The sequence below is a fragment of the Ammospiza caudacuta genome, chromosome 3 (genome assembly GCF_027887145.1).
Source record: "Ammospiza caudacuta isolate bAmmCau1 chromosome 3, bAmmCau1.pri, whole genome shotgun sequence".
NCBI lineage: Eukaryota > Metazoa > Chordata > Aves > Passeriformes > Passerellidae > Ammospiza > Ammospiza caudacuta.
The window spans coordinates 60,277,828-60,293,816 of record NC_080595.1 but is presented as its reverse complement, the minus strand read 5'-3'; the positions used below and the strand labels follow the sequence as shown (position 1 = coordinate 60,293,816).

Sequence of the window (15,989 nt, the reverse complement as noted above, 5' to 3'; positions counted from 1 at the left end):
GGCAGCCACACCGCACTGCACAGCACTGCTCGGCACGGAACTGCGCTACCGGACATGGCTGGCTTCTCCCGGCCCAGTGCCGGGCACCACGGACAAATTCCCAAAATTCCCATTTTCTTATTTTCTTTTTTTTTTTTTTGGGGGGGGGGGGGGGGGAGAAAGCTCCGCTGAGCCTCGTGTTTCAGCTGATGCCCGAAGGATGGACTCGTTACAGACCAACAGGAAGGAAAACCCACCGGTTAGTACTCGGAGTGATCCATTTCATTTCCATCTTTTGCATTTTAAATAAATTTCAAATAAGCTGCTCTAAGGAGCTCATCGGCAACTCAGTACACCTTGCCCTGCACAAGGACGACTGCCTTGTCCCCAGTGCCCCATCCGTCTCCAGACACACGGAATGTGCATCAGGTGAGGTGTTCCTGCCACAGCACACCCCAGGCGCTCACGCCGACGTGATTAAAGTACACTCTAGAGGGGTTATGGTGGAAATACCATGTAACACCTCATAACTAACCTGTTCCTGCCCAAATACACAGGTTTTTCCATCCTTCAGGTTCAATACCCAGGCCCAATCCAAATAAGTTCCCACAAACACATCTAGTTGATTTATTTTAGTAAGTCAGACCACTACTCTTGTGCAAAACTCTTTAATAAAAAGAGAAAGGGTTCTCTGTAAAAGAAAGGAGGTACAATGCTAATAATAAAATTTAAAACTTTTCAAAGATTTCAACAAACCAGACGTGAATTTGTGACAAAGACTATGTCTCAAGTTTAGAAACTCTCATTCTTACACCTGAAAACACGGCCAACACATCTGTCAGTTATGACTTCTTAATTACAAACCCCATTTTTCTGTTGGGAGATTTACTGGTGCATTATCAAGTTTTAACATGTAGCATCCATGATGAAGCTGTGAATAATTCAAAATAATGTTGCTAGATTGCTTAGATTCCTATAGAACCTTTCACATTTCATAGCTTTAACAGTTTTCCTTCCAGCTCATGAACTAACATTAACAGTTATGTTCCCCTATATAAAAAACTCAGCTTAAAAAAACCCCATCTCTTTCAGGTGACATAAAAAGAATTTCCATGAAGCCCACAGTTTCACTTTAGAAATGATACTTGAAAAATACCTTTACAGGGAAAAATAAAAATTCAGCGTTTACCTTTTCATCTGTTTTTATGTATGTGTGTATTATGGACATCACTTTACAGCAAGGATTTTGCCCTTAGTGACTACTTTCCTGCTTGTCAAAACCAAGCAGGCAGCAGGGAAGAAATGGCATGTAAGCTTGCTCAGTTACCCATCCTGGAGCATCAAGTGCCAGCTGTCAGAATGTGAAGCACCTGACTTCTTCCACAGCACCAGGACCAAGGTGAGGCTGCTCCCACACATGCCAATAACAGACTAGTGAGTAGCATTAGGAATGAACCTGATATTTCCCAGTGGTTCAAGCTGGTCAATGCTTCAAAGGGATACCACAGTCACTTCATGCAAAAAGTTGTCTGTTCACATAAATAGCCTCTGCATCAGTACCATATACCAGGCATGGTCCTAGAACATCTAAGCTATTCACAGACAAAGTCTGGTTTGGAATGAGGTTGGTGATTTCCATGCGGTCTTTGGTCGGATCATTGCTTAGCCAGGCACTCACTACAGACTGGTTCATGGTGCTGTGGGAAAGATAGGCAGTGCTTCTTCCTCCTGAAAGAAGGAACACAAAGAAGTAAGTTTCAAATTTGTTTATATATTCTTAGAATTTGGAGAAACACAGTAGATATGGGTCAGACATAATGGAAATAAAATTTTACATTTAAGTCAATTTTCAGAGTAGTTGAGATGTCATTTCTATGGTAAATTAGGGAGAAAATGCTTAAAAATCAAGTACTTGAAATAATTACAAAAATTATCTACCAGCTCTACCCTCAGTTAAGACAAATACATCACAGCAGCTATTAACTCATCTCACTGGAGAGTGTAAGTACCTGCAAGTTTCTCTAGCCAGATACTAAAGCAGGGGTACAAGAACACAAGTCTGTTTATAGTGTCTTGCTCTGTTTGGGGTTTTCAGCTTTGCTTCAATAACACTTATTCTCTACTGCTCCTCCTGCCCACTTTGCAGCAAGTGATACACCTATCTTTGAGTTTTTTCCACCTAACACTTTACATTCAAACTGAAGTCTCACGCTCTAAGAAACATCATTCAGCATAAGATTACCAGGTGTCAGAAGTGATGCTAAAGGATTTATACTTCATATACTTGCAAACATGCAGAGTCCAACTTGAATTAGTAATCCTATAATTTCCATAGATAAAACTTAACTTTGAATGACAACTTTGAGGCCAAAGGTAGCAGGTGACATCTGAAAGTTTCCCCACTATTGTCTAATGTGGCAAGGTAGCAGTCTTTGTGATTAGAATGTGAAAATAAATGCTTATATTAAAAGTCAGTATCATAACTTGAAAATCCTGCCACCATGCAAAAGGATCCAGTTTCATTTATTGAAAGTAGAATTATGAATTTACAATTCAAAGTAATAATTGGAACTATCTCATTAACCTATCAATTATTTTTGTATTCTAAGTTAGTGTAACTCCCTCAGAGACTCAATAATGTAAGTCAGACTGCCTCTGTTTCTCTTCTACATACAGATGATTTTTAAGTGAATACAGTCCATCTGAAATCATCAGATGTGCCCTTCACACACTGGTCAGAGGGTAGCAGATTAAAAACACCCAAACCAGACCATGAAAAACCCTGCACAACTGTTTGCCATATAAGTAGTTTTTCTCAAGTGCTTATCTAAGAAAAGTGCTTATCTAAGTTTGCTTTCTAAGAAAAGAAAGCTGCTTTTAATTTTCTGTATTAAGATTGTGTTATTAATTGTGTCATGTGAGAACACTGACTGTAATGATGTTACCAACTGACAAATTCAGTGCAGATGGACTTCAAACATCCTTACCTTGATGAAGAAAAGATGGTTTTTCAGATACGTTTGTGGAAGTATCCCAGTGCCAAAGAGATCCATCTTCAGAACACGTGAATAAATGATCAGGGTCAGAGGGATGGAAGTGAACTTCCCACACTGCAAGTATCAAACAAAATCATTTCAAAACAAGTTCTCAAGTACTTCAATCAAATCATTTGGATAGCATGACATAGACATGTATTTACAAGAACCCATGCCTCCATCAAAACTTTCATTTTTAATTTTGTGGGGGTAGGAAACCCAAAGCCCCATCCTAAGTTATATACTGCAGTTTTCCCTCTGCTGGCAGGAGGAAAAGGGGGTAAGAAAACAGAAGGAAAAAAAAGACTCTATTTTGTTGCATTTTCAGTACTGTGAAAATTGTTGAAGTCTTATCTGAATTCAAGCAATCTGCGTGTCATCTTCCCTGCAGTTAAGTTTAAATCTGCACATAGCATGCATTCCTTTCCAGGACACACATTACTTTGTGTCTAAATACCACAACTGCAGAAGACATTTAAGTCAGTAAAATGTAATATCAACAAATATTTTTACTCTTTTAATTTAAATGTAGCATCAAATCACAAAATTTTCAGCATAAAATGAATTGCTGTCTTGTTCACATAGTTGCCAAGAAAGTGAGCTATTTCAGCCCTGTGGAGACACCAAATGAAATGTTCAATCTCTCCTTCTTCATTATGTTTTCAAGTTTGTTAGTATCTGCATTCTGCTTTACTTTATGTGCACTAGCTTCCATGGCTATTTATCACCTGATCAAATGCATCTAATAGCTCATTGAAGAATTGCTTACTAAGTCTACTTTTAGCTTAGAGAGAGTTCACTTTTATCTAAAAGCAGTCTCCTATAGAGAGAAGGAAGCCACATTTTCCAGATGAAAACATGGAGCAGTAGTAGGCATCCTAGGAAGAGTAGAGAGATGAAGGTTAGGGATACAGAGTGAGGAAGGCCAAGGAGAAGCTGGACCTGAAGCTGGCAAAGGATGAAAAGAACAGGAAGGGCTTCTACAGGTATGTCAGCCAGAAAAGGAAGGTCTAAGAAGGTCTGTGTCCTCCAATAATCAATGCTGGAAAACTGGTAACACTGGACAGGGACAAGGTTGAGCTACTCAACACCTTTCTTGTGTCAGTCTTCAATGGCAACCTCTCTTCCCACACCTCTCCAGTGGGTGGGCTACAAGACAGGGTCTGGGGAAGAAAAGTCCTTCCCACTGTAGAAGAAGTTCAGGTTCATGACCACCCAAAGAACCTGAATGTACATAAATCTATGAGATTCATCCCAGAGTCCTGAAGGAATTGGATGATGTAGTTGCCAAGCTACTCTCCATGTCTGGAAGGCTATGGCAGTTAAGGGAAGTACTAGGGGACTGGAAAAAGGGAAAGATGGGCACAAACCCCTGTTTAAAAAGAGTAGAAAGGAAGACCCTGAGAACTACCAACTTGTCAGCCTCAGCTCTGGTCCTGGGAGAAACATGGAACAAATCCTCCTAGAAGCTATACTAAAACACATGGAAGGACAGGGGCATGTAGTGATAGGACAAAGGGGAATGGCTTTAAACTGACAGTAGGTTTAGATCAGGTTCTTAGGAAGGAATTCTTTACTGTGGGGTGGTGAGGCACTGGAACGGTTTTCCAGAGAAGCTGTGAATGTCTCATCCCTGGAAATTTTCAAGGCTAGGTTGGATGGGCCTCTGAGCAACCTGATCAAGTGGAAGGTGCACCTACCCTTGGCAAGGGAGGTTGGAAGTAAATGAGCTTTAAGATCTCTTCTAACCCAAACCATTCTATGATTCAATTAAGTAGCAAGTATGTGATTGTTTTCTACCACAGTTACAACAACTTATTTTTACAGTAATAAGAAACTTCTCTAAAATGCCACCTTCTTCCCCCCCCTCTATTTCAGATACTTACTTTCTGCTTCATGAGCATTTAGCAGGGACACTGGCATAGTACCCTGCCTGATGTCCCATATACTCAGCATTCCATCCTGGCCCCCTGTGGCCACAATATGCTGCTGATTGGGATGCCTATCCACACAGTGCAGTGGAACTCTGTCACCTGCCCTGCAAAGAGGAAAAAACAAAACAACCAAATAACCCAAACACGAATTTTTTATTTAGCTTCTCTTTTCCCCTTCCTAATTCCTAATTCAGCATCATGAGCATTGACAAGTGAGGTACCTGTATTGACAGGACCTTCAGTTCCTGTAACTCTGACCACCCCAGGGTGAAGGCACATGACATTACTGGAAACCAGAGGTATGGCAGTAACATGAAGCTACAATCGGGTTCTGTGTCCTATGGAACATCTACACAGCATCTGACAGCTTTATAGGAGTGAGAAGCCATGCAGGCAAATAATACTCTATACATACCTATAATAATATTATTCTGATGCATGATATAATTATAGGTTTAGTATATACTAAGAGTTAAAAAGGGAGATCAGGCACTAACAAAATCAGGTACCTAGACCACAATCTAGGAACAGCAATGGGAATTATTACACAGACAACAACAGGATTGAAATTTAGCACATTTTCTTTTCTCACAGTACCTTATAAGGCACAAAGTTACCATTCAAATACATCCCAAATGCCAGAAACCTTACATTAGGCCTGTAAAGAAAATCAAATATAAACAGGTAAAGAGTTTGGGGTTGAGGATTGAAAGTATTTTTTCTCAAACAAGAGAAGTGCACAGGTATAATAGTCCTTCAAAAGTTAAATCATAAAATGCACCTGCTAAGCACAATGCTGAGTCACAACAGTGGTTCAGCCATTAAGCAGTCTGCCTTTTGCTTATTTAAGTACCAAAGAAGTTAAAATCCTTTAAAAAAATAAATCAGTCATTTACCATCCTGTTGTTAGGAAGCAATTAGGAAAGATTTGAATGAGATTATATAAAGTAGCACATGCTTTTCAGTAAATAAGTAAAAACGTGGAGGTCTTACAAAGAAAATATTTGAGATGGCTCATTTCTTTGCTGTCTGAGGTCCCATATTTTTAACTGTCCAATTGAGTTTACTGTCAAGATCTCAGTTGTGCGAAGGAAAGTCACTGCATGGAGTGTACTGCTGTCTGCATTGTCTGCAAGAGATGAGGAAAGTGTTCAGGTAAACCTGAGGAATGCTAGTCTCCATTTCATTGCAACAAAGTAACTCTTAATAGAGAACAGAACACAGCTGCTTAAACACGTGCATAACCTCTGCAGTGGCAGGGTCAGAGACCCTCTAGTATCTGCAAATACCCTGTGAAAAAGGAGCCCTTCCTTGCTTACTGTATGAAACACTACTGAGACAAATCTGTAAGCAGATGTATTAAATTAGCTCTGGTGATTACAAAATTACTTGTTGATTTGTAAGATTTCTTTTTGTAGTTCCTAGAAGGGGAATTAATTCACCCAAGCTTGTGGTTCTCAAAAGCTAGCACTTATTGACAGAAAGCAGCTATGAAGCTTTTCATAATGGAGTTCTAAACCCAAGAAACAGTAACTCTGGCTGATGGCATTAAGCAGTTTTATACAGAAACACTTAATTTACCAACTTCTAGACCTTTTCTGAATTGCCAATGTGGTATCAAGTTAAACTCAAATTATGCTGTGCTTGTTAATAACTAAATAACAAGGCCCTTTTTTTTCAGGTCCTTTCTCCAGTGCCTCTTTTTGTCAGAGTAATTTACAATGTCAAACAAGCTTTGAGGTGAAATTTTTCACAGCTTTGAGGTGAAATTTTTGAGGCCTTCTGAAAAAAGAGACACTATTTTCTTGTATTTTATTTCTGTTACTATAAACTTTTCATCTTAATTACAATGGGGTAACTTTGTTAAGTCTACTTTCACCTCAAGTATTTTAAAATTCTTTGTGTAAGCCCATACTGAAAATATAGGCAAATTATTATCTTTCTGCATAAGATGGAAACATTTTCTGATATCAAGACAAAAAAGTTACACTGATGCCTATTTACAGATATTTGAATGAGTTTTCTGCCTACTGTTTAAATGAAAGCAGAGGGGAAGAAACAACTCACTAAAACATCATTAAAAAGAAATGTTGGATTACTGAATACTGAGGTTCTAGAGGATTTAAAGTTTTATGACAGACTAACACTAAGTAGTTTAGCAATTATACACCTTCATGGCTCCAAACGACTTTTACATAATCTCTAACTTTTGAGATTTCTTTCTTCTTACCTTAACTGACTACAAACCTATGCACTTTGTACTGTGCTCTTAAATCCACTAAACAATAACAAAAATAGCAAGGCATTCATTTGCAACTACTGAACGAGGTACAAGAGTCTATCTTCATGCTAAGGATTCAGCTTAGTGCCTGGGAAATGTCAAGGTGTCATTGAATTGGGAACCAGCAAAACAGATTGCTTACAACACAGAACTCCATTCTGAAGAACCTGAGTGCATCTTCCAAGATGTTCTGTCTCCTCCCTCTCCAACTTTTACTGTAAAACCATGAACTTAAAAATACCTAAGTGAATACAGAAGTGCATCTGAAATATGCTACAAGTATTTGAATTCTGGAGGGATATAGGAATAATCTGCAACAAACATGTTCAACCTGGAATACTGAAATCAATACTCAATTAACTTTTTGTTTTGTTGTAAAAACCTGAAAACCCCCTCCAAACTAGACTAATTTAAAAACCCAGGTATTTCACATACCTATAGTTCTTACTGCATCTTTTTGGTCAGCCCTGAAGAGATTTATTCTACCATCTTCTCCAACAGTGACAATTTCTGGGTTGTTGCAGACGACTCCTGTACAGGCTGCTCCACCACAAGATATGTCTTGATCCACATGATAATGAGCTTTTGCCCACCGGTGGTCAGCAGATAATGTCTAAGTAGTAACCAGACATGAAATTATGGTCTTAAATAATGAACATGATTAAAAAAAAAGCTTCCAGAATACTCATGAAACCAGAAACAAGCTCCAGGAAAGCCACACTATTTCATGGGAATGAGATTCCCCTATACAAATAAAAATCAAGAGATCGAAGTTTTCATCAACTCTTAAGCACAAAGCCCTTCTATGACATGTTAATTATTTCTTCTCTGAACCACCATGTTCACATGACCTAGCAAATAGAAATAACACTATGGACTGTAAAATGTTGTTCACTAGGCTGATGTCTTCAATATTTCCCCAGGACAGGAGAAAAGAATTGACACACTTAGAAAATAAAAGGTCAGATTCAGATCGTGATTGCAAGGAACTTAATTTATTTTAGGTACCACACCAAATTATAAACTTTCACCTTTACTGTGTCACTATGAACATACATAAAAAGGTAATTATGCATTTATTCCCAGTGATTTATAATCAAAGCAAAAGGCTACCGAGTTTTCCACATCTTCTTCCTTCACAGGACACACACAAGAATGCATTCATAATTTGTTAGAATTGAAAAGGAGTCGTTTAGTTCAAGAATGCAAAAACTGATAAGGCAGGCAGAAGTCCATTAATATCTACTGCCCCAAAACACTCCAATGTCTTAAGGAATGTTTTCAATGAATGGGCTTTTTGGATACAGATGAGGCGATACCCCAGTCTGTCTCGCTCTGGAATCTAGTTTATGTAACATGTGTGTAAAACGCTATTTTCTTTCCTCATATGTGTCAAATCAAACCTTTTTTTAACAGACTTCAAAAAGAAATTAATTTTGGTAGCCATATGTTTTTTATACTAAGATCAAAGTAACCTGTATTACAGAGAATAGCGTCTTAAAGCCAGTGCATGTCACATACCTGGTTATTTTGATGATGACGGAATATAGTTACAGTTCCTGTTGACGAGGCAACCACAATTCTTTCTTGATCCAAAAACTAGAGAGAGTTAACAAGAATGCTATTAGCCAATGTTAGCATCAAGGTGATCATTTTGATTTTAGAATAACCTAAATTATTGGTAGGTGGAGGGGAAAAAAACCAAACCCACAAAAACCACAGCAATATTGACTGGCTTTGTTCTTTTTCTTTGTAAGAATTTTTTGGCCAATCTCAGCATTTTGACAGTTCACTCTCGCTGAACTCCTCCTAAGTGACCAGCCCTTAAAAAATACGGATCTATTCAACACAGCTATTTTACCTGCATATCCATAACATCACCGTTGTGCTGGATGTCACACAGCAAATGAGGTTCTCCATGATATTCACCATTGAGGCCCGCATTTCCAAGGTCGCCAGCAGACCAAATGGAGATCCTGTTATCCTGAACGGAAACGATACCACATTTACTCGAGAACGCTTTCGAAAGCACCGAGCATTAAGGCTCAGCCAGGGAGAGCAATGTGCTGCGGGCTGCGCACAGCTCCACAGGAAGCCGCCCCGGCCGGAGGGGAGCGTTTGCCCAGGGGGATAAAGCTGCCGGGCGCGGGGGCAGCCCCGCGGCTTCCTTGGGGAGCGAGCACGGCACGGCCAAGCGCAGGGCGGGAGTGCCGAACCGGGCAGCGCTCACGGGCGGCTCCGGCCGCGCTCTCCCGCGCCCAGCGGCCGAGGCGCGGGGGACCGAGGTGGCGTGGGGCGCCGCCGCCACCCGCGCCGCGCTCCGGCGGGAAGGTCGCGCCGCGCCTCCGGGCCCCCCCGGCAGGTACCTCGTTGTCCCAGGAGCCGGTGGCGAAGACGTCGGGGGGCTGGAGCGCGGCGGCGGGCAGGGGCCGCCAGCGCGTCCGGCTGATCTTCTGCGACACGAACTTGGCGCTCACGTCCTCCATGGCCGCGCCCGCCCCGCGCCCGCTCCCGCCCGCCCCGCGCCGCGCGCGCTGATTGGCTGCAGCGCGACGGCGAGCGCGGAGGGACAGGCCGGGGGCGCGGCGGGAGCGCGGCCGGGCCGGGCCGGGCCGGGAGCGGCGCTGAGGCGGCTCCGCCGTTTGTAGGAGCCGGGCGGCGCCTGCTGCCCGAGGTTACCGGGACGGGCCGGGGCGGCGCTGCGCTCTGCCTGGCCCCTGCGAGCCGCTGCACCGGCGCGTATCGGCTCGGTGTCGGTTGCGGGTCCGGTCGGGAGTGGAAGAAACAGTAAGACGCGATGGTGCTGCTGTGTTCCCTGTCTGCTCGGCTGGGCCGCCTCCACCGGAACGCTGTGTCCGTGTGTCACCTTTGCAGGACATGCACCGAGTCCCGTTCTCTCAAAATGAGTGACTTACACAACGACTAAGCATTTCTGGTCTAGGATCTGCTTTAAGTATGCCCTGCTTCCAGCTGGGGCAGAGATAATTTTCTTCCGAGTAGCAGCCACAGCGCTGTGTTTCGGATTTATGTGGCATAATGATGAAAACACTGCTGCGTCACTTGTCGCTGAGTGGCGCTTACCCCAAACCGAGATCTTTCCAGCCCTCGCTCGGCCGGTGAGCAGGTGGGTGAGAAGCCAGGAGGGAGCATGGCCAGGAGAGCTGACCCAAACTGGCCAGAGGGATATCCCACACCACAGAACATACACACACTGTATAAACTGGGGGATGTTGGCCAGGAGGGATCAATTACTGCCTAGGGACAGGCTATTTATCTTCTTTGACTTGAATTATTAAAGGTATTAAGAGATAAGTTATTATTATCTCGACCCATGTTGTTTACATTGGTTTTATTTCAATTGTCTTCCCCGTTCCCCCTGGGGTGGGCTAGAGTGGATTTGTGGGGCTTATGTGACCAAATATTTGTTTGGTACTTGCTGGCTGGGGTTAAACCATGATAATGTACTTCCAAGTGATACTCTCATTGCTCTGACAGATTCCTACCCGTACAGAAATAAACAGAATATTTTTTGTCCTAAATAGTATGTTAAATCAAAGAGGAGCACACATGTACTTCCTTTCTAGTATTTCACTTGAGACCTAAACAACTATGCAATAAAAAGTTCAGAGGTTAGTTGTAAAATTAAAGGCTGACACAGTTGTGTTGTCAGTTGTCATTTCAGAGGATGAGACTATTGGTCCAGTCACTGCAGTCCAGTAAGGGACTTTCTCAAATATTTTTACAGCTTCATTTTCTGCTGCATGTTTTTCCAAAACTGATGCTGCCAGGTCTCAGAGATTCTATCAGATGGACTTAACAGCAGCTTGGACAAATTTTCCACTGTGTATTGCAGTTTTCCTGCTAAAGGCATCTGTCAGGTTTCTTCTATACAGCATTTTTGAGTTCTTCATTAAGTCTGCTATGCTGTTTTGTAATCCCTCAGGTGTGATACCAAACCAGTGATATTTTATGTGCTTCATGCATCTTTTGAACTTCATTTAACTTTTTCCTCCATAATTACATTCAGCAGAATCCAACACTGAATATATTCCAAAAGCTGGATGCTGTAGTAGTCTGCCATACTGCAAACATACCTTTAAAAAATCTTTGTTGCATGTGGCAGTAGCATTGTTATTCTGCAGTGGCAAATGCTTCTGGCACCCTTTATTAAGCTGCTTACAGCAGTTCTGCAAGTCACTGTTGACTCCAAGGGTATTTTCAGCTAATTTTTACAACACTTTTGAGAAATATCAATAGGCACCCTCAGAATATGTAAGACAGTAGACCAGACAGCTAAAAGCTGAATAGAAAACACTTTGGGATTATTGAAAAGTTTTATTAGGCAAATATTTTTGTTGGCTAGTTTGTGATTTCTGTGTGTATTATTTTACCTGGTGCTTTTGGATAATTTCTTTCTTTGCTCAGGATTGCTTGTTCAAAAGCATTTGGGAAGTATTAAGGGAAGTAAGTTGGACATACAGGCTTATTTTCACTTAGAGGAAAAGAAGAGTCACAGTTTTTCTTTCCTGTCCTACATTTCTTAAAGAAATTGTTGGCAGTATGTTATATGACAGAAGTGAGAGCTGTGACAGATTTAGGGCTGCTTTGCAAACCTTTAAATATATTCTCCGTGCTTGATCCCTGTGAAAGATGTGTAAAGCATTTCAGTGTAATGGCAGATTTACATAAACATATAAAAGGTGGAAATCAGCACCAGGAGAAAATATGCCTTATCTAGTATTTCTGTGGTTTTCAAGGAGGATGTTAAGTCTGGATGAAGCTGCCTTAAGCCTTGGGTCCAAACATACCAGCTAAGACAACAAGGAGCATCTATGTACAACCCTTAAATATGGCTAAAGCTGGGAGGGAAAGGGAAGAGAACTGAAAGCATGCCTGTCTCTGAGAGAAAGTAGGGAGCCTGAGAACAAAGGCACTTACTAGATCAGTGATTGTACTAGGGCACAATAAAGCTAATTCTGAACTGGATTTGCTTATAATCTGTTTTTCTCCATCATCATTGAACAATATTTAAAGTTATTTGGAGATGCCAAAACAATGTGTACAGCTGGTAAGAACTCCTGGAGCTATGCCCAGTTCATTCTCTTGAGCGAGTACAGTTACAGAGCAGTGTCCTGCAGAGCAGATGCAAGAGCAGAGGGCCCAGCCCTGAGTGCAGTCATAAGCCCTGTCTTTGGCTGGGGCTCCCATCTGGGCTGGGACCTGCAGCTCTTGGTCTGAGCTCTGCTGTAGGAGGGCCTGTGCTCAGCCATGCTGCCCAAACTCAGTGGCTGGCTTGACCTGGGGCCTGCCTTCAGCTGATGGCAAAGCCATTTCTGTCCCAGCCCTGCTCTGCTTAGATGCTGTGGGATGGTGTGTCATCTGGAAAGTCTCATCTGGAAGGATGGTCCTCCTTCAGGAAGGGTCCCAGTTCTGCTGCTCCTAATAGGAAAGTCACTGATGTGACTGAGTCCTTCTCACCTCATCTTTGAGTGCAGAGCTGGTAAAACATGCATGTGGAGTTCAAAATAATGTAAACTTCTGAAATGGTAATAAAAAGGGAAGGTACACATCAAACTGGCTTGAGCTTCTAGGAAAAGAAATGAGATGAAGGAGAGTGATTAAGTTAAAAAGCAGAATGGAGTCAAGAAGAGGAGGGAGTGTAGGTGTAGAAGCCAATTAGCGTAGGGTTTGGGACATAACTGCGGAAATGTACAGCAGGAATATTTCACAAGGAAATTTCTGCTTCTGGTATACAAGCAGATGGGAGCAGACAGTGATGAGCAATTTTTCAAATTCTTCCTAAATTCAAAGAATTTAAAAAAAATCTAATGGGCTTATGTGGTGGGAGGGAAGGAATGAAACAGAAATAGTAGTTTGGAGGGGTTTATATATAAATGTATGTAAGTACAGCTAGAGGATTGGGATGTGGGTGCAGCAAAGGAAGAAGAGATGATGTGCTTACAGTTAGTGGGATCTTCATGTCAGAACAATCATATGGGGGCCCACTCTGGCTGCTGGCATTCCTGTGCCTTTTCTCTAAGAGGAGCGTCCATGCAGCAGCTCCCAGCAGAGTCTAGGGAAATGGCTCTACATGTGGAAAATTGCAGGTGCCTGCAATTGACAGTGGGCATCCAGAGACCAAGGTGCTCACACTGATTTGGACAAGTCAGGGAGGCATAGAATACAGAAATCCTGGGTATCAGAGCAAATTGAGAGGTTCCACATGAATGGTGATGGCCAGAAAATAATTTTTTTTATTATTTCTGCTCATATTTTTCACTGGTAAATAATGCCCATGTTGCTTTTAGTTTAGTCTCAATGGATGTGCTCCTGATAGGTTTTTAAAATGTATTCATGGCCTGGGATTGTGGAACTGAAAGAGTTAGGGACTCCTGCATTTGTTTACTGCATAAATGGGTGCATCCTGCCACTATTGGTGCATGTTAGTTTCCCAGGGCCCTTGGAGGCAACTTGGCTTGTCTGAGAGCTCCTGGAAGCCTGCCAAGCCAAGTGCTGTTTCCTTCACACATGCCTGGTATCCACCCAAGACACCCCAGATATTGTTAAGGAAGGCCCACGCTTGTTTTCATTCTCTGAATACCCATGTCAAGAGCATGGGAAATAGGTACACTCAGTCAGAAAGAGACTGGGCAAGACTGCAAACTCCTAAGAGAGAAATTAAAAAAAAAAAGGCTCCATGACAAGCCTAAGCCTAATTCAAGCTGGTCCTGGTAAGCAGCATCAGCTTGTATGTAAATGGCTTCTGTTGTGCTTTTGGTCTCCCAAGGGGATAAGTATCCCTGGAATGCTTTTAAACATGGGCCAGCTATTTTCTTGGCAGCAACCTCTCCATGTGAGAGCAATGCAGTTTGCTAGCATCTGACAACAGAAAATGTCTTTTGCATTTAAAACAATTAAGTATTTCTGTGCTGTACTTTTACAATGCCTGTCTGTTCTCTGTACTCGCTGCTTTGGGAATTCCTCTCACTCCATGGCTTCTTTCCTTCTCTCTCAGCCCACTGGGTGTATCAGGGAGCCCTTTTATATTCTGGGACAGGCTGGGAGCCTCACATGAACTGCAGTTGCCAGATCATGCTTAGGAGAAGTTAGATGGAGAGCACAGAATGAAGCAGATCTGTCTCCAGGATTAAAAGAACCAGATGGGAAGTCTATGGATGGGACTGGTATATGCATTGAGCGACTGCCACATTTGCCCTGGACTGACTGCAAAGTAGAGAAGCAAATTCCCACCTTCACCTCTTCACCCGAACCAGCAATGATTGCATGAAATAGATGTGTTGTGTGGAGCTGAAACAGGTTTAACACTGCCAGCCAAGATGGGCTCTCTCACAGAAGATGAAACCTGTGTAATCTCCCATGGTGGTGTCTTAGCCTGTGTATCTGCTGGATGACACCTTATTTCCCCCAATGTTTATACAATATACAATTCATAGGGCCAACCTATTCACAGTTTTGTATCACCATTCTCATGTTTTAAAAGCCAAGCACTGGAAATTGCTGTCTGGTCCCATGTAGATGAAATACCTGTGCCAGTGTGCCTGGTTAGGAAAGGAAATGCTGCAAAACTATTCCCATTTGCAGGGACCAGAAGGCAGCACAAATACAGAAGTCACAGCACTGACAGTGGGTTCCCAAAATTGCCAAGATGGTATATGCTTTCCCTTTAAACAATAGAAACGTGTATAAATAACAGGTGGCAAATTAATATTGGCGGCAAAATTAATCATAAAGGAGTTTCAGACCAGAGAGAAATACTACATTATGCTAAAAAGTGAATTCTCTGCTTTTCCTTGTTATGTTACAGGCTGTGGGAGGATCCGAAGGTGCAAAAACTTTTCCCTTAAGATTGCTACTTCATCATGGCCATATGCTGGCACACAATAAAGGCCCACTGGCATTTACTAAATTCTGAGCTATTGTCCTGGACGCCTCTTAAAAGGAGTTTTGATTTGTAACTTTGTCCTACGCCACCGGCATTGCACCGGTAGATGCTCCTGTGAACCATCGGTGCTTTGGCGGCCTTTATCCAATGCAGGGCTGTGCCAGCTCTCCATGTCCTTCCCCGCCGCCGCCATTCCCGCGCTGTTTCCCGGGCGCGGGTCGCACCGCCCTGCCCCTGCCCCGTCCCCGCCGCGGACACGCACGGGACACGCGGCTCCCGCGCGCCCTGACCAATCGCAGCCTCCAACACGTATGCCTGGCCCGCGCGGGCTGGCCGTGGCCAATAGGCGCGCCCCATGCAAAACACCGCGCCGGGAGACGCCGCTAATTGGCTCCGTCGCAAGGGCGGCGGGTCGCGCGCTGGGCCGGAGCCCGGAGCTGGCGGCGCAGCCACCGTGATGGGGCTCGCCCGCCCCGACACCGCCGGCTCCGGTACCCGGCGTGTACCGACTTGTGTCTCGGGAGTGGCGAAGGCCGGGGCAGGGGGAAAAGCGAAACGGCACCTCGGTGCGCACGCACTATCTCATTCATTAACAGAGCTCTTAAGTTCACATACCCGCGCCCCCAGATCCATTCCGCCCCGCCGCAGTTTCTGAGGGGAGGGCAGGACCGGGGTCTCGCCGCAGCGCGGGATCCAGGGCCCCGGCAACAAAACGCGCGGGCCGGGAGCAGCCGCTGTGCATCCCCGCCCCGGCGTGCGAGGATCCCCCACGCGTGCCCCTAGGCGCGGTGGGCGCGCATGCGCGGGGGAGGGGGCACCGCGCCGGCCGGCGGAGCGGCGGCGGCAGCGGCCGGGGC

The 15,989-nt window shown here is 43.6% G+C and overlaps 1 protein-coding gene across 1 annotated transcript; it reads right to left on the bottom strand.

The window, feature by feature from the left end:
- Positions 1-631: 631 nt before the first annotated feature.
- Positions 632-9,742, bottom strand: NUP43 (nucleoporin 43). Its single transcript, XM_058802104.1, has 8 exons — positions 9,596-9,742; positions 9,091-9,213; positions 8,751-8,828; positions 7,665-7,842; positions 5,942-6,077; positions 4,901-5,052; positions 2,967-3,089; positions 632-1,707 (listed from the first exon to the last, which is right to left on the bottom strand). The coding sequence occupies exons 1-8, from the start codon at positions 9,713-9,715 to the stop codon at positions 1,493-1,495; spliced, it is 1,125 nt and encodes a 374-aa protein (XP_058658087.1). The 5' UTR covers positions 9,716-9,742; the 3' UTR covers positions 632-1,492.
- Positions 9,743-15,989: the final 6,247 nt, after the last annotated feature.